The 19,744-nt window shown below is 38.3% G+C and overlaps 1 protein-coding gene across 2 annotated transcripts in view; it reads right to left on the bottom strand.

Moving 5' to 3' along the window:
- Positions 1-19,744, bottom strand: part of CSMD3 (CUB and Sushi multiple domains 3) — a 1,467,857-nt gene that overhangs the window by 803,493 nt on the left and 644,620 nt on the right. For both annotated transcript variants that reach the window (XM_027561290.1, XM_027561291.1), the window contains one exon: positions 11,165-11,289. In XM_027561290.1, the coding sequence (XP_027417091.1) occupies positions 11,165-11,289 (125 nt within the window). The remainder of the gene's footprint in view (positions 1-11,164; positions 11,290-19,744) is intronic.

The raw sequence follows: 19,744 nt of genomic DNA, 5'->3' as shown, positions 1-19,744 counted from the left end.
ATGGCTACAGTCACCATCCACAGTGATCTGGGAGCTCAAGAAAATAAAATTTGTCACCATTTCCACTTTTCCCCATCTACTTACCATGAAGTGATGGGACCAGATGCCATAATCTTCTTTTTTTTAATGTTGAGTTTCAAGCCAGATTTTCACTCTCCTCTTTCACCCTCATCAAGCAGCTCTTCAGTTCCCTCTTCACTTTCTGCCACTACAGTGGTATCATCTGCATATTTGAGGTTGCTGATATTTCTCTTGGCAAACTTGATTTCAGATTGTCATTCCTCCAGCCCGGCATCTTGGGTGATGTCCTCTGCACAGAACTTAACAAAGAATAAAAGTGTAACAGCCTTGTCATGCTCCTTTCCTAATTTTGAACCAGTCCATTGTTCATGTATGGTTCTAATTGTTGCTTCTTAACCTGTACAGATTTCTCATGAGGCAGGTAAGGTGTCTGGTACTCCCATCGCTTTGAGAATATTCCTCAGTTTGTTGTGATCCACACAGTTAAAAGATTCAGGGTAATCAATTAAGCAGACAGTAGATGCTTGTTTTCTGGAATCTTCTTGCTATCTCTATTATAGAACAAATGTTGGCAGTTTAATCGCTGGTTCCTCTGCCTCATTGAAAACCAGCTTGTACATCTGGATGTTCTTAGTTCATGTACTACCAAAGCCTATCTTGAAGGATTTTAAGCATAATCTTCCTAGCACATGAAATGAGTGTAACTGTATGGTAGTTGGAGAAGAAAATGGCAACCCACTCCAGTACTTTTGCCTGGAAAATCCCATGGATGGAGAAGCCTGGTAGGCTACAGTCTATAGAGTCGCAAAGAGTTGGACACGACTGAGCGACTTCACTTTCACTTTTCACTTTCATGCATTGGAGAAGGAAATGGCAACTCACTCCAGTGTTCTTGCCTGGAGTATCCCAGGGACAGGGGAGCCTGATGGGCTGCCGTCTATGGGGTTGCACAGAGTCAGACACGACTGAAGTGACTTAGCAGCAGTATGGTAGTTAGAACATTCTTTGGTATCGTCCTTTCTGGGACTGGAATGGAAATTGACCTTTTCCAGTCCTGTGGCCACTGTTGAGTTTCCCAAATTTGCTGACATATTGACTGCAGCTCTTTATTAGCATCATTTTTTTAGGATTTTAAATAACTCAGCTGGAATTCCATCACCTACACTAGCTTTGTTGGTAGTAATGTTTCCCAAGGCCTACTTCCCTTCATACTCCAGGATGTCTGGCTCTAGGAAAGCGACCACAGCATTGTGGTTATCCAGGTCACTAAGACCTTTTTTGTATAATTCTCTTGTGTATTCTTTTCACCTCTTCTTAATCTCTTCCACTTCTGTTTGGTCATTAGTGTTCCCATCCTTTATCATACCCAAACTTGCATGAAATGTTCCCTTGGTATCTCCAGTTTTCTTAAAAAGATCGCTAGTCTTTCCCATTCTATTGCTTTCCTCTATTTCTTTGTATTATTCATTTCAGAAGGCCTTCTCATTTCTTCTTGCTATTCTTTGGAACTCTGCATTCAGTTGCGTGTATCTTTTCTTTTCTCCTTTGCCTTTTGCTTGTCTTCTTGCCCCAGCTGTTTGTAAAGCCTCCTAAGAAAACCACTTCTTCTTCTTGTTTTTCTTTTCCTCTGGGATGGTTTTGGTCACTGCCTCCTATACATTGTTAAAAACCTGTGCATAGTTCTTCAGGCCTCTCTCCACCAGATTTAATCCCTTGAATCTATTCAGCACCTCCACTGCATAATCATAAAGATATTGATTTAAGTTATACCTGAATGGTCTAGTGGTTTGCCCTACTTTCTTCAATTTAAGACTGAATTTTACAGTAAGGAGCTCATAATCTGAGCCACAGTCAGCTTCAGCTCTTGTTTTTGCTGACTCTATAGAACTCCATTTTCAGCTGCATAGAACATAAGCCATATGATTTCAGTATTTACTACCTGGTGATGTCCATGTGTAGAGTCATCTCTTGTGTTCTTGGAAAATTTCATTTGCTATGACAAGCATGTTCTCTTGACAAAACTCTGTTAGCCTCTGCCCTGCTTTGTACTCCAAGGCCAAACCTGCCTATTATTCTAGGTATCTCTTGACTTTTCAAGGGCTTCTCTGGTGGTGCCATTGGTAAAGAATCTGCCTGTCGGTGAAGAAGATGCAATAGACATGGGTTCAAACCCTGGATCAGGAACTTTTGCATTCTAATCCCTTTTGATGAAAAGGGCATTTATTATTATTATTATTATTATTATTATTATTATTGAGGGTGTTGTAGGTCTTCACAGAACCATTCAACTTCAGCTTCACTGGCATCAGTGGTTGGGGCACAGACTCAGATTACTGTGATATTGAATGATTTTCTTTGGAAACAGAGATCAATCTGTTGTTTTTAAGGTTACACCCAAGTATTGCTCTTCAGATTCTTTTGTTGACTGAGTGCTACTCCATTTCTTCTAAACGATTCTTGCCCAAAGTTCAGTTCAGTTCAGTCACTCAGTTGTGTCTGATTATATGTGACCCCATGAATCACAGCACGCCAGGCCTCGCGGTCCATCACTAATTCCCGGAGTTCACTCAAACTCATGCCCGGTGATGGCATTCAGCCATCTCATCCTCTGTTGTCCCCTTCTCCTCCTGCCCCCAATCCCTCCCAGCATCAGAGCCTTTTCCAATGAGTCAACTCTTCACATGAGGTGGCCAAAGTATTGGAGTTTCAGCCTCAGCATCAGTCCTTCCAATGAAAACCCAGGACTGATCTCCATTAGGATGGACTGGTTGGAGCTGCTTGCAGTCCAAGGGACTCTCAAGAGTCTTCTCCAACATCACAGTTCAAAAGCATCAACTCTTTAGTGCTGAGCTTTCTTCACAGTCCAACTTTCACATCCATACATGACCACAGGAAAAACCATAGCCTTGACTAGATGGACCTTTGTTGGCAAAGTAATATCTCTGCTTTTCAATATGCTATCTAGGTTGGTCATAACTTTCCTTCCAAGGAGTAAGCGTCTTTTAATTTCATGGCTGCAATCACCATCTGGAGTGATTTTGGAGCCCAGAAAAATAAAGTCTGACACTGTTTCCACTGTTTCCCCATCTATTTCCCATGAAGTGATGGGACCAGATGCCATGATCTTTGTTTTCTGAATGTTGAGCTTTAAGCCAACTTTTTCACTCTCCTCTTTCACTTTCATCAAGAGGCTCTTTAGTTCCTCTTAACTTTCTGCCATAAGGGTGGTATCATCTGCATATCTGAGGTTATTGATATTCCTCCTGGAAATATTGATTCCAGCTTGTGCTTCTTCCAGCCCAGCATTTCTTATGATGTAATCTGCATATAACTTAAATGAGCAGGCTGACAATACACAGCCTTGACATATTCCTTTTCCTATTTGGAACCAGTCTGTTGTTCCATGTCCAGTTCTAACTGTTGCTTCCTGACCTGCATATAGGTTTCTCAAGAGGCAGGTCAGGTGGTCTGGTATTGCCAGATTTTCAGATTTTCCACAGTGTATTATGATCCACACAGTTAAAGGCTTTGGCATAGTCAATAAAGCAGAAATAGATGTTTTTCTGGAACTCTTTTGCTTTTTCAGTGATCCAGCAGATGTTGGCAATTTGATCTCTGGTTCCTCTGCCTTTTCTAAAACCAGCTTGAACATCTGGAAGTTCATGATTCATGTATTGCTGAAGCCTGGCTTGGAGAATTTTGAGCATTACTTTACTAGCGTGTGAGATGAGTGCAATTGTGCGGTAGTTTGAGCATTCTTTGGCATTGCCTTTCTTTGGGATTGGAATGAAAACTGACCTTTTCCAGTCCTGTGGCCACTGCTGAGTTTTCCAAATTTGCTGGCATATAGAGTGCAGAACTTTCACAGCATCATCTTCCAGAATTTGAAATAGCTCACCTGGAATTCCATCACCTCCACTAGCTTTGTTCGTAGTTTTGCTTCCTAAGGCCCAGTTGATTTCACATTCCAGGATGTCTGGCTCTAAGTGAGTGATCACACCATTGTGATTATCTGGGTTGTGAAGCTCTTTTTTGTACAGTTCTTCTGTGTATTCTTGCCACCTCTTCTTAATATCTTCTGCTTCCGCTAGATCCATACCATTTCTGTCCTTTATCGAGCCCATCATTACATGAAATGTTCCCTTGGTATCTCTAATTTTCTTGAAGAGATCTCTAGTCTTTCCCATTCTGTTGTTTTCCTCTATTTCTTTGCTTTGATCACTGAGGAAAGCTTTCTTATCTCTCCTTGCTATTGTTTGGAACTCTGCATTCAGATGCTTATATCTTTCCTTTTCTCCTTTGTTTTTCTCTTCTCTTCTTTTCACAGCTATTTGTAAGGCCTCCTCAGACTGCCTTTTTGCTTTTTTGCATTTCTTTTCCATGGGGATGGTCCTGATCCTTGTCTCCTATACAATGTCATGAACCTCTGTCCATGGTTCATCAGGCACTCTGTCTATCAGATCTAGTCCCTTAAATCTATTCCTCACTTCCACATAGATTAAGGATCATCTGAGTTAAATTCACCATTCCCGTCCATTTTAGTTTACTGATTCCTAAGATGTCGATATTTAATCTTGTTATCTGCTTGACCATGTCCAATTCATCTTGACTCATAGATCTAACATTCTAAGTTTCTATACAATATTGTTCTTAATGGCATCAGACACATCCAAAACTGAGTGTCATTTCTGCTTTGGCCCAGCCACTTCATTGTTTCTAGAGCTATTTGTAACTGCCCTCCTTCCTTCATCAGTAGCATAGTGAACATCTTCTGATCTGGGACAGGGGGCTCATCTTCCAGTATTATATCTTTTGCCTTTTCATCTTGTTCATGGGGTTCCCCAGACAAGAGTACTGAAGTGCATAGCCATTTTATCCTCCACTGGACCAAATTCTGTCAGAACTCTTCACTATGATCTGCCCATCATGGACGGCCCTGCATGGCTTCACTCATGGCTTCACTGAGTTATGCAGGCCATTTTGCCATGACAAGGCTGTGATCCATGAAGGGGACAACTATCAGTACCTCTGTCATTTGAGGCTTGTGTTTCATTCAGCCCATGCACTAAATGCTTTCATATAGTTTACCTCATTTTATACTCATACAAATTCTCAATTCCCTATGAAGTAGACACTGATTTACTATAATGTTCCTTTTACAGACAGTAAATCTGGTAATTATAAAGAAGGCAGATTACTTAAGTAGAAGGTCAGGGATTTAAACTGGCATAGTGTGATACCTGAATTCATATTCTTGATTATTTCATTTCACTGGTTTGCAGTATGAAGTTAAGAAATAGCATGCGGCCTTTGAACATTCTTCATGTATAACAAAAGTAAGTTTTGGAAGGGATTAGAATGCCAGCAATATGTATGATAAATTGTAGTCGAAATTAAAAAGCATGAGACAGATGTAGTAATGGAATTATGGAACAGTGACAGTGGTAGTAGAGGTTTAATGGTTCTTTCAGAGATACTTCAGATAAAGTTAAAGTGAAAAAAAAGTCACTCAGTTGCGTCCAACTCTTTGCAACCCCATGGACTGTAGCCCACCAGGCTCCTCCATCCATGGGATTCTCCAGGCAAGAGTACTGGAGTGGATTGCCATTTCCTTCTGCAGAGGATCTTCCGGACCCAGGGATCAAACCCGGGTCTCCAGCATTGTAGGCAGATGCTTTATCATCTGAGCCAATACTTCAGATAAGGAGTGACTAAATAAATTAGATTCACAGACCCAATTCCAGTGTGTCTTGGGGGTGGAGCTTCCCCCACAACACAAGGCATGGAGACACCAGCCAGGTGTATTACAAGTCAACATAATTCTGACACTATCTTGGAGATAGTATCAGATTCCACAGGTTAATATTCAGTCTAGATGACTGTCCCCAACTCCCCAGCACCCCTCCACTTCAGATGCCGTTCTCAAGCCACATTGTTGCCTACGCTACTACCAATCAGCTACAAACTGGAAATTCCCACAACCTTCTTCTTGGACTTCAGATACCAATCACCAGACCATGTCTGTTGCCTATACTTCTAGTTGACTGGCTATAAGTCAGAGATTTCCAAGATCATCCTATTTTGGGGTTTGATTAATTTGCTACAGCAGCTCACAGAACTCAGAGAAATATTTTACTTACTAGATTACTAATTTATTATGAAAAGAAGTAACTCAGGAATGGCTAGACAAAATAAATGCACAAGGCAAGGCTTGGGAATGGTGTTTGAAACATTCACATCATCTCCAGGTATATTACTCTCCTCAAATCTCCAAGTGTTTACCAACTTAGAAGTTCTCTGAACCCTGTGCTTTTGTGGTTTTATGGAGGCTTCATTACATATACATGATTAATTAAATCACTGGCTATACATGACTGGTTTAATCTTCAGCCCCTCTCTTCTTCTTAGAGGTCAAGGGATGAGACTAAATGTTGAAATAGAAAATAATCACACGTTCTGCCCTTATGGTATTTCCTTGTTTTCAATGCCTGACAATCTCCAAGCATGGAAATAATCTCCTTTCATCTGAATTTTGCAGAGGATTTTACCTCTCTTGTACACAAAACAGTCTACTATGTATTAATTTTGTGTTTATACATTGCAAATCAATACAAAATAATAAAAAAATTTACATACCTTGTATCTCATGTACTGTTTAATATGACATACCTACATTCTATATACCTACATACCTACATTCATTAATGTTTGTGGAATCCAAAATAAATTAATCAGTATGTTAATAAGTGAATAAACAAATAACTGGATGATTGATTGAATAAAGAAATTAAAAGGTGACTCCTCGGTTTTTACTCTACTTTTAAAAATATTTTCCCTCCCCCACTTTTGGCTTTCTTTTCTAATCTTGTCTTAATCACCTCTTCCATTACTCTCAAGAATAGACCTCACCATTGTGACTTAACAGAAAAAAAAAAAAAATCATTATTTGGGGCAAGCCAAATACATATAGACTGAAAATTAGTCAAAAAAGTTTTTCCCAATCTATCAAGATTAACACTCTTAAATGTTTCCTAGGTAACATTGCCAATTCTCAAATGATGTTTCTTTGAACAACATGAAAATCTAAAATAAATTTTCTATATATGTTCCATTCACCACATAAATCTTATTTGCATAAGCTCTTGCTTTTGGGTATCTATTGCATTTCCAACAAAGGAAAATTATTTCCATAACAGTAAATTGTCAAATATCTCATATACATATTCCATTTAGGGAATAAAAATTATTGTCTGAGGTTGTGTAAAATTTATTAATATTAATTTCTGAATTGTCCTTTTTCTTTTGATTCATAATTTGCAGTTTGTGTGAATTTAAGTCCCTTTAAAAGCACAATTTCTTAATTGCTCAACCATGCAATACATAGACAGCAGCTTTATTAATGACTTCTCAAAGGTGCGGTGCACTGATACTGTTATTTATGCTGTTATCTGGAAAAAAGCATATTTATTCTGTCCAAGCACCCATGAGACTTGAAAACTGTTCTTCATTCAGACTCACAGTGAATAGTCATTTTAAAACTTTAATTACTATTTCAGCATGTTTTCTCCATTACTGTTTCAACACTACAGCCAGTGACTTCTACCAGCAAATTTTTTTTTCAATAAACCATACACACATGTGCCCTGCATGCAATGAGTAAAGTTGTGTATAAATGATTAATATCTGTAGGAAATGTAATATTAAGATGAAATAATAATAATAAATGAATTTTGAACACACAAATATTATACCTTCCAACAATGACTGATGACTATTGAGTGAAAATATATATGTAGCGCTCTCTCTCTCTCTCTCTCTCTCTCTGTATATATATATACACACACACACACACACAGATGTTTGTGCATGTATATTTACATACATATAAATATATCAATAATGTATCTTAGAACCAAAGAAAATATGCATGCATTAATATTCAAGAAACATTTCTTGAGATTTAAGTCAATACAGAACTGTTCTTTCTACTACAGGGTTTGTAAAAGGTAACAAAATAATATAATACTAGTTTTGCCTTTGAGCAATTTACCATCATAATAAATATGAATCATTATTCTTATTGAAGTGAGAGTCTTGAATGAAAAAAGATGGTTTATAGTATCAGTCTCACTCTAGGTAAACCTTAAATCCCATGATCTGGCTACAATTTCTGTTTCTATGTGAGACTTTGTTCCTGCATTAATCTTTTTCTTTAATCTGTCCTCTACTTTCTCATTCTTTCTTTCCATAAAAGAAATGCACACATCTAATTTATGTAAAACTGGACGTGTGGACACCACTACCTTGAAACCTCAATTTTCACTTTTGTCCCTTATAAGTATATCTTGAGTGGAGAATATCATAAGAAATCAACTTTATTTTTTTTTTTTTTTAAGAAATCAACTTTAAACAGCTTACTGTTCTTTCATCGTCAGGACATTGGTGAGAGTAATTACCACAATATTTATTTACTCAGTGTCCACTTTATAAAAAGCAAAGCAAGATATTTCATATCTCAAAGCCAAGAATAAGTTTGATTTTGTGGTGTCATTGTTATATTTCATAGACAGTGGCTTTCATGTAAACTTTACATTTTTTTATATTTCTTTAGCAGCTGTCATATTTAACATGTAAACCGTTCTTAATTTTTTTCTTAAAACTTAAAAGCTTTTGTACAACAAAGGAAAACAAACAAAACAAAAAGACAACCTATACATGGGAGAAAACATCTGCAAACAACGCAACCAGCAACAGATTAATATCCAAAATATGCAAACAGTTCATATAGCTCAATATCAAAAAGACAAACAATCCAACCAAAACATGGGCAGAAGATCTAAAAAGACATTTCACCAAAGAAGACATACAGATGACCAGCAGGCACATGAAAAATGCCCAACATCACTAATTATTAGAGAAATTCAAGTCAAAACTTCAGTAATGTATTACCTCATACCAGTCAGAACAGCCATCATCTAAAAGTCTATAAATAATAAATGCTGGAGAGAGTGTGGAGGAAAGAAGCCCCACTACACTGTTGGTGACAATGTAAATTGCCATAGCCACTATGGAGAACAGTAGGGCGCTGCCTTCAAAGGTATAAAAATAGAGTTGCCATATGATCCTAAAATCCTAGTTCTGGGCATCTATCTGGAAAAAAAGAATTTTAACATGCATCCCAAAGTTCATAACAGGACTATTTACAATAGTCAGGACATGGAAGCAACCTAAGTGTCTACTGACAGATGAAAGGATAAAGAAATGTAATACATACATACAATGGAATGTTGCTCAGTCATAAAAAAGAATGAAATAATGTCATTTGCAGCAACATAGATGAACTAAGAGATTATCTTACTAAGTTAAGAAAATCAGACAAAGACAAACACTGTATTCCACATTTAAATGTGGAATCTAAAAAACAGATACAGATTAACTTATTTAGAAAACAGCAGTAGACTCACAGACAGAAAGCAAACAAATATCGTTATCAAAATGGGTCTGGGGAGAAAGATAAATTAGGAGTTGGGATTAAAATATATATATTACTGTATATAAAACAGATAACCAACAATGACCTACTGTATAGAACAGGGATTATACTCAATATCTTGTAACATTGTATAATGAAAGACAATGTAAAAAATAATAAATATTTATACGTATAACTGTACACTTTATTGTACACCTTAAGCTAACACAGCATTGTAAATCAACCATATTTCAATAATTTTTTTAATGTTTTTTACCAACTTGTACAAATAAGCTTTTGTTTAGGATCATGTAACTTCCCTTAGGATCATATTTTATCTTATTTTCTCATTATCTCTGTTTCACATTATTATTACTTGAACCCAAGAAAAATCTAGGCTCTCTCTTCTTCTTACTTTGGGTTATCATTGCCAAGGGAATAGAATATAACTATTTGCTTCCATTTTACTATTTTCTATTCCCTCTTTAGTGATCTGAAATTGGACTTCTCTCCACAAACTATGATATCATTCTTAAAGACTCTGTCATTTTCCAAACATTTGCGCTTGGGAGAGTGACTGGATATCTCTGTATGTCACAACACTCATTTCTAAAATGGAGATAATAATGCTTACTCCATTGGTTTGTTTAGAGGATTTAAATGAGTCAGAGTATATGCAGTGGTTAGCACAGTGCCTGATGCATAGTAAGTGCCTAAAAAATTAAGCCTATGATGAAATTACCTATATAATTTCACTATTCAGTTTTTTTATACTTACTAAGAGCATGACTTTTTTTTACTATCATAGACTTTAGTCTCATAGTCTCATCATCTTTAACTTCTTATCGCTTTCTCCTTCCATATCCAGCTAGTTGTCAAATACTTTGTCTTTTTCCTCTTACAACAGCTCTCAAATCTATCTTTTCTCTAGTCACCAGAAGCTGTCTGAGAGGACTCTAGAGGGTGGGGCAACTGAGTGAAAATGTTCCCTCAGGGAGAGGAAGTGCTAATGGAACTTTGAGTACTAAGACACTGAAATATGCAGAGATGCCATTTATTAAAAATTACAACAGCAACAAACAAGCAACAAGAGCACCAGTAAGCCAGAATCAGGTGTTCATTTTCAAATGTAGCTAAATAAAGTTTAGAATAAAAGGGCTTCATTTAATTTATATGAAAATAATTCTTATCTGCAGTTACTGGTAATATGAAAAGCCAGAGAACTCATTGATTTGTCTTAGTTTAAATTAACTAATCATAGAACAAGTGTTCCACCTGCACTGCCACTGACATCACGACTACTGTACATTTAAGCAATTAAAATGGCCAAGCATACAAATTAAGGTGCAATTATTGTTTAAAATTCCATATCTACATTAATGCCTCTACAGGGTGAGTTATAATTTTTAAAAAGGCAAAAAGAGTTATCATTGCCTGTATTACATATTTTAATGTTCCAATTTGCTACCATATGATTATTAGACTGCAAACTGCTTGGGATTTGACACAGTGGTTTGCCTATTACATATTTTTAATAATATTGTCAAATATATGAGCTAAATGTTTCCTGCATTACAATTCAGTTTCAATTGAAATTTATATTCAATGGAATGAATTCACACTATTAAAATATGTTAGGAAAGTATTTTTATTTTAAAGACTCTTCCTTACCTTTACATACAGGCCTGTGATCACTCCAAGCAGCAAAAACTTCAGCTATCCGTTGGCAGGTGATGCTCTTAGCACCCTGTAGAACATAATCTTCATCACAAGAGAACTGCACAGTTGATCCAAGGCTAAAATAGAGCAAAGGATTAAAAAACAGTATTAGAAGCATATAACATAACAATTAGGTTCCAGTTCTACTGGCAATATTGAGTAGGTGAAAAATGTCCCACAGTGACAAAAAATATTCTTTGGGGGAACCAAAATATGAAAATATGACTTGTACAAATATGTAATAAAAATCATAAATATGAATCTACTGTAAATCAACAACATGCTGATATTGGTAGGAACTGTAGAAAGCTCTCATCAAGTTTAATTATCTTCTTATTAGTTGTAGAAGCCAAAGCTAAACTGACTAAATTTCCCATCTTAAGTAGGTAGTAAATGTGAAGCAAAGAGTAGACTTCTAACCTTGAATTACAATGCTTGTGTTCATACCACATGACAGTACTTCTTTAGCAGATATTTACATAGGTATTTACTTGGACAGGTATTTGCCCATCCATGGATGTGTGTGTATATATATATTTTTTTTTTTTTTTTAAATAAACTGACCATGTATTTTCCCCCTAAAATCCTTAAACAGCAACTTACCAGTGGGAAAAAATAACAAATTCTATTTTCTTAAAATGGCTTAAATTCCTTCCAACAATAAGTCACTGGCAGCTTCTCCACCTCATCTCTAACACAATGCCACATGTCATCAGCACCTGTAGCAGCTGACAGTTTTTGCACATGCCATGCTGTTTTCTGTCTGCACCCTCTGTGCCTGGAAAACATTATCTGTACCCTCTCTCCCAGGCAGTGCCTGAACAGCTCCTGTTCAACTTCCTGAGCTTATCATGCAGGGGGATTTCGTGATCACATTTGTGTTGCTAAAAGAGATCTCTGGAACAGTGTGTAGGGCAGTTTAAAAGGAAGATTAATCAGAAAAAGGTAGGACAGTAGAATCATAATTCAAGTAGTTTAGGTCAAGGGTTGGCAACGGTGTCCATCCTGCAGGCTAAACCTGGTCTACTGGCTATACACACGTATACATATATGCATGTATATACATATATATACACATAAATATATACACTGTATGTATGTATATATATGTATATGTATGTGTATATATATGTATGTATGTAAATATATTTGTGATATTTGTAAATATATATTTGTAATAATAAATATATAATAAAATATATATGTGTATATATGTATATGGTATATATTATATATACATATATGTGTATGTATATATATAGTTCATATAAAGTAAAACATTTATCTTTAATACACATGCAGATTTATCAAAAATGTCCAAGTCCAGAGATATTGTATCCCTATAATTGGAGAAAACTATCCTTGGGTAGGGCTTCCCAGATGGTGCTAGTGGTAAAGAACTTGCCTGCCAATGAAGGAGACATAAGAAATGTGGGTTAGATCCCTGGGTTGGGAGGATCACCTGGAGGAGAGCATGCAACCCACTCTAGTATTCTTGCCTGGAGAACCCCATGGACAGAGGAGCCTGGTAGGCTACAGACCAAAGGGTCGCAAAGAGTCAGACACAACTGAAGCAACCTAGCTCGCATGCACTGGTTAAAATTCTCGGTCATGGCTACTTAAATTGCTTATAATTCTGGAGAAGGAAATGGCAGTTATGTACTCAACTCTTATATATGACACATTTATTGTATTCCAGGGACAAAAAAGAATGTAATGTGATCAAAAAAGAATGTAATGTGATTACAGTACACAAATTAAGAGGACACGGGTATGAAATGAAGTTAAGGAAGAAAAAAAAGAGACTGAGGGCAGATCACTTATAAATCAGTACATCATAGTAAGAGTTGTAACTTTTACTCTGGGAGAATGGAGGAGTAGTTATAGGACTATGAACCAAAGGAATGGCATTATGACATTTAATGTTTTAAAGTGACCAAATTATCTCTGGTTGAAGAATAAATGTTAAGAAGAAAAAGGCAGAAGTAGGAATTTGATTACAGCATGTTGGAGTACTCATGTTTCTCAGGGAGATATGGTGTGATCTATACTAGGGAGGTTCAATTAAGTTCAGTTCAGTCGGTCTGTCATGTTTGACTCTTTGTGACCCCATGAACTGCAGCATGCCAGGCCTCCGTGTCCATCACCAACTCCCAGAGTTTACACAAACTCATGTCCACTGAGTCGGTGATGCCATCCAACTGTCGTCACCTTCTCTTCCCACCTTCAATCTTATCCCAGCATCAGGGTATGCTCAAATGAGTCAGTTCTTTGCATCAGGTGGCCAAAACACTGGAGTATCAGTTTCAGCATCTGTCCTTCCAATGAATATTATGGACTGATTTCCTTTAGGATGGACCAGTTGGATCTCCTTGCAGGCCAAGGGACTCTCAAAAGTCTTCTCCAACCCACAGTCCAAAAGCATCAATTTTTCAGCGCTCAGCTTTCTTTATAGTTCAATTTTCACATCCATACATCACTACTGGAAAAACCACAGCTTTGACTAGATGGACTTTGTTGGCAAAATAATGTCCCTGCTTTTTAATATGTTGTTTAGGTTGGTCTGGGAGCGGTGGCTGCACAGGCGCAGGAGGGCCTAGAGGAGCTACTCCTCGTTCAAGGTCAGGAGGGATGGCAGTGAGGAGATACCCCCCGTCCAAGGTAAGGAGCAGCGGCTGCGCTTTGCTGGAGCAGCCATGAAGAGATACCCCATGTCCAAGGTAAGAGAAACCCAAGTAAGACAGTAGGTATTGCAAGAGGGCATCAGAGGGCAGACAAACTGAAACCATAATCACAGAAAACTAGTCAATCTAATCACACTAGGACCATAGCCTTGTCTAACTTAATGAAACTAAGCCATGTCATGTGGGGCCAACCAAGACGGGCGGGTCATGGTGAAGAGGTATGAGAGAATGTGGTCCACTGGACAAGAGAATGGCAAACCACTTCAGTATTCTTGCCTTGAGAACCCCATGAACAGTATGAAAAGGCAAAATGATAGGATACTGAAAGAGGAACTCCCCAGGTCAGTAGGTGCCCAATATGCTACTGGAGATCAGTGGAGAAATAACTCCAGAAAGAATGAAGGGATGGAGCCAAAGCAAAAACAATTCCCAGTTGTGGATGTGACTGGTGATAGAAGCAAGGTCCAATGCTGTAAGGAACAACACTGCATCAGTTCAGTTCAGTTCAGTTTAGTGTTCGGTCGTGTTCGACTCTTTGCAACCCCATGAATTGCAGCTCGCCAGGCCTCCCTGTCCATCTCCAATGCCCAGAGTTCACCCAGACTCACTTCCATCGAGTCAGTGATGCCATCCAGCCATCTCATCCTCTGTCATCCCCTTCTCCTCCTGCCCCCAATCCCTCCCAGCATCAGACTCTTTTCCAATGAGTCAACTCTTCGCATGAGGTGGCCAAAGTACTGGAGTTTCAGCTCTAGCATCATTCCTTCCACAGAAATCCCAGGGCTGATCTCCTTCAGAATGGATTGGTTGGATCTCCTTGCAGTCCAAGGGACTCTCAAGAGTCTTCTCCAACACCACAGTTCAAAAGCATCAATTCTTCGGTGCTCAGCTTCTTCACAGTCCAACTCTCACATCAATACATGACCACTGGAAAAACCATAGCCTTGACTAGACGGACCTTTGTTGGCAAAGTATTATCTCTGCTTTTGAATATGCTATCTACGTTGGTCATAACTTGCCTTCCAAGGAGTAAGCGTCTTTTAATTTCATGGCTGCATTCACCATCTTCAGTGATTTTGGAGCCAAGAAAAATAAAAGTCTGATACTGTTTCCTCTGTTTCCCCATCTATTTCCCATGAAGGGATGGGGCCAGATGCCATGATCTTCGTTTTCTGAATGTTGAGCTTTAAGCCAACTTTTTCACTTTCCTCTTTTACTTTCATCAAGAGGCTTTTGAGTTCCTCTTCACTTTCTGCCATAAGGGTGGTGTCATCTGCATATCTGAGGTTATTGATATTTCTCTTGGCAATCTTGATTCCACCTTGTGCTTCTTCCAGTCCAGCGTTTCTCATGATGTACACTGAATAGAAGTTAAATAAGCAGGGTGACAATATACAGCCTTGACATACTCCTTTTCCTATTTGGAACCAGTCTGTTGTTCCATGTCCATTTCTAACTATTGCTTCCTGACCTGCATACAGATTTCTCAAGAGGCAGGTCAGGTGGTCTGGTATTCCCATCTCTTGAAGAATTTCCCACAGTTTATTGTGATCCACACAGTCAAAGGCTTTGGCATAGTCAATAAAGCAGAAATCGATGTTTTTCTGGAACTCTCTTGCTTTTTCGATGACACAATGGATGTTGGCAATTTGATCTCTGGTTCCTCTGCCTTTTCTAAAACCAGCTTGAACATCTGGAAGTTCACGGTTCACGTATTGCTGAAGCCTGGCTTGGAGAATTTTGAGCATTATTTACTAGCATGTGAGATGAGTGCAATCGTGCGGTAGTTTGAGCATTCTTTGGCATTGCCTTTCTTTGGGATTGGAATGAAAACTGACCTTTTCCAGTCCTGTGGCCACTGCTGAGTTTTCCAAATTTGCTGGCATATTGAGTGCAGCACTTTCACAGCATCATCTTTCAGGATTTGAAATAGCTCAATTGGAATTCCATCACCTCCACTAGCATTGTTCATAGAGATGCTTTCTAAGGCCCACATAGGAACCTGGAATGTTAGGTCCATGAATCAAGGCAAACTGGAAGTGGTCAAACGGGAGATGGCAAGGGTGAATGTCAACATTCTAGGAATCAGCGAAGTAAAATGGACTGGAATGGGTGATATTAACTCATATGACCATTATTTCTACTACAGTGGGCAGGAATCCCTTAGAAGAAATGAAGTAGCCATCATGGTCAAAAAAACAGTCCTAAATGCAGTACTGTGACGCAATCTCAAAAACGACAGAATGATCTCTGTTCATTTCCAAGGCAAGCCATTCAATATCACAGTAATCCAAGTCTATGCCCCAACCAGTAACGCTGAAGAAGCTGAAGTTGAACGCTTCTATGAAGACCTACATGACCTTTTAGAACTAACACCCAAAAAGATGTCCTTTTCATTATAGGGGACTGGAATGCAAAAGTAGGAAGTCAAGAAACACCTGGGGTAACAGGCAAATTTGGCCTTGGAATTCGGAGTGAAGCAGGGCAAAGGCTAATAGATATTTGCTAAGAGAATACACTGGTCATAGCAAACACCCTTTTCCAACAACAAGAGAGAAGAAGACACTACACATGGACATCACCAGATGGTCAACACCAAAATCAGGTTGATTATATTCTTTGCAGCCAAAGATGGAGAAGCTCTATACAGTCAGCAAAAACAAGACTGGGAGCTGACTGTGGCTCAGATCATGAACTCCTTATTGCCAAATTCTGACTGAAATTGAAGAAAGTAGGGAAAACCACTAGACCATTCAGGTATGACTGGAATCAAATCCCCTATAATTATACAGTGGAAGTGAGAAATAGTTTTAAGGGACTAGATCTGATAGATAGAGTGCCTGATGAACCATGGACTGAGGTTCGTGACACTGTACAGGAGACAGGGATCAAGACCATCCCCATGAAAAAGAAATGCAAAAAAGCGAAATGGTTGTCTGGGGAGGCCTTACAAATAGCCATGAAAAGAAAAGAACCTTATAAAAACAAAGGAGAAAAGGAAAGATATACCCATTTGAATGCAGAGTTCCAAAGAATAGCAAGGAGAGGTAAGAAAGCCTTCCTCAGCAATCAATGCAAATAAATAGAGGAAAACAACAGAATGGGAAAGATTAGAGATCTCTTCAGGAAAATTAGAGATATCAAGGGAACATTTGATGCAAAGATGGGCTCAATAAAGGACAGAAATGGTACGGACCTAACAGAAGCAGAAGATATTAAGAAGAGGTGGCAAGAATACACAGAAGAACTGTACAAAAAAGATCTTCAAGACCCAGATAATCACGATGGTGTGATCACTCACTTAGAGCCAGACATCCTGGAATGTGAAGTTAAGTGGGCCTTAGAAAGCATCACTATGAACAAAGCTAGTGGAGGTGATGGTTTTCCAGTTGAACTATTTTAAATCCTGAAAGATGATGCTATGAAAGTGCTGCACTCAATATGCCAGCAAATTTGGAAAACTCAGCAGTGGCCACAGGACTGGAAAAGGTCAGTTTTCATTCCAATCCCAAAGAAAGGCAATGCCAAAGAATGCTCAAACTGCCACACAATTGCACTCATCTCACACGCTAGTAAAGGAATGCTCAAAATTCTGCAAGCCAGGCTTCAGCAATACATGAACCGTGAACTTCCAGATGTTCAAGCTGGTTTTAGAAAAGGCAGAGGAACCAGAGATCAAATTGCCAACATCTGCTGGATCATTGAAAAAGCAAAAGAGTTCCAGAAAAACATCTATTTCTGCTCTATTGACTATGCCAAAGCCTTTGACTGTGTGGATCACAATAAACTGTGGGAAATTCTTCAAGAGATGGGAATACCAGACCACCTGACCTGCCTCTTGAGAAATCTGGATGCAGGTCAGGAAGCAACAGTTAGAACTGGACATGGAACAACAGACTGGTTCCAAATAGGAAAAGGAATACGTCAAGCCTGTATATTGTCACCCTAGAGTACATCATGAGAAACGCTGGGCTGGAAGAAGCACAAGCTGGAATCAAGATTGCTGGAAGAAGTATCAACAACCTCAGATATGCAGATGACACCACCCTTATGGCAGAAAGTGGAGAGGAACCAAAAATCCTCTTGATGAAAGTGAAAGAGGAGAGTGAAAAAGTTGGCTTAAAGCTCAACATTCAGAAAACAAAGATCATGGCATCTGGTCCCATCACTTCATGGGAAATAGATGGGGAAACAGTGGAAACAGTGTCAGACTTTACTTTTTGGGGCTCCAAAATCACTGCAGATGGTGATTTCAGCCATGAAGTTAAAAGACGCTTACTCCTTGGAAGGCAAGTTATGACCAACCTAGATAGCTATTGAAAAGTAGAGGCATTACTTTGGCAACAAAGGTCCGTCTAGTCAAGGCTATGGCTTTTCCAGTGGTCATGTATGGATGTGAGAGTTGGACTGTGAAGAAAGCTGAGCGCCGAAGAACTGATGCTTTTGAACTATGGTGTTGGAGAAGACTCTTGAGAGTCCCTTGGACTGCAAGGAGATCCAACCAGTCCATTGTAAAAGAGATCAGCCCTAAGTGTCCTTTGGAAGGAATGATGCTAGAGCTGAAACTCCAGTACTTTGGCCACCTCATGTGAAGAGTTGACTCATTGGAAAAGACTCTCATGCTGGGAGGGATTAGGGGCAGGAGGAAAAATAGGACGACATAGGATGAGATGGCTGGATGGCATCACCGACTCGATGGACATGAGTTTGAGTTATCTTTGGGAGTTGGTGATAGACAGGGAGGCCTGGCGTGCTGTGATACATGGGGTCGCAAACAGTTGGACATTTAGAGACTTAACTGAACTGAACTGAACTGAGGTTGGTCATAACTTTTCTTCCAAGGAGCAAGCTTGTTTTAATTTCATGGCTGCAGTCACTATCTGCAATGTACCAGTTAGAAACTAACGATGGTAAAACATTACGAAAGAGACCTTAGTACAAGATCTGGCTCACAGAAATCTGGCCCCCAGAATTTAATGAACTAAATTAATAAACTAAATTAAAGATTCTATCAAGGGCACTGTATTTGTCACAGGTGATTATAATATTCTAGTTTAACCCGGCTGTTCTTACTAAAAACAATATATTGCATCTTGTTTAAGTAACAGGTGTTTTAGCTTGTTTCTTTTGACTATAGAAAACTATAAAAACAATTTGCTATAATAAACACTTAAGTGCTTTGTTGCTATACCTATTCCAAACACTGGCAGTGATTGTCTCTGAAGTTTTTACCATACCCCTCACCAGAGATTAACTTTTCCATTTTTTTTCCTCCAATTAATACACTGGGGGAGGTAGTTTAGATTTGACATTAACAATTTAAACTGCAAATCTTTCAAATCCTAATTTTCCCTTTTCCAGCTTTATGGCTTTGAGAAAATAACAATCTCTCTAAGCCTCAGCTTCCTTATCTGTCATGGTAATGATATGAAATATTATTTGTAAAGTATATAATGGCAAACACATTTCGGATACTCAATTGTATTTCTCAATCACAGAAACAGTTGTGAAAGCCATTAATTTCTTCCCCAGTTTTGGAAAAAAGACTCTTCTTTGGGCATCTGCAAGCACCTTCATTAGGATCATAGCTATACTTTAACATATTCTAAAACAAAAATATAAAAGTAAAAAACAATGCAGAGAAAGCAGAAGTTAATAAAATAAGCAGTCTCTTTAGCAGAATCCAAGGGCAATAACATCCAGAAAATGGGTAGCTTTAACAAATACATTTTTATTTTATGAACTGCTTTAACATTTGAGTTGAAATTAAAGAAAGTGTTTTATTAAAAATATTTATGTCAAGGGAAACAGTAAAAGAATACAAGCTCTGTAATTTTCACTGCAATTT

Source organism: Bos indicus x Bos taurus, chromosome 14 (assembly GCF_003369695.1).
Source record: "Bos indicus x Bos taurus breed Angus x Brahman F1 hybrid chromosome 14, Bos_hybrid_MaternalHap_v2.0, whole genome shotgun sequence".
In the NCBI taxonomy this organism is placed as follows: domain Eukaryota; kingdom Metazoa; phylum Chordata; class Mammalia; order Artiodactyla; family Bovidae; genus Bos; species Bos indicus x Bos taurus.
Note: the sequence above shows the minus strand (reverse complement) of the source record. Positions and strands in the feature narration are given on the sequence as shown.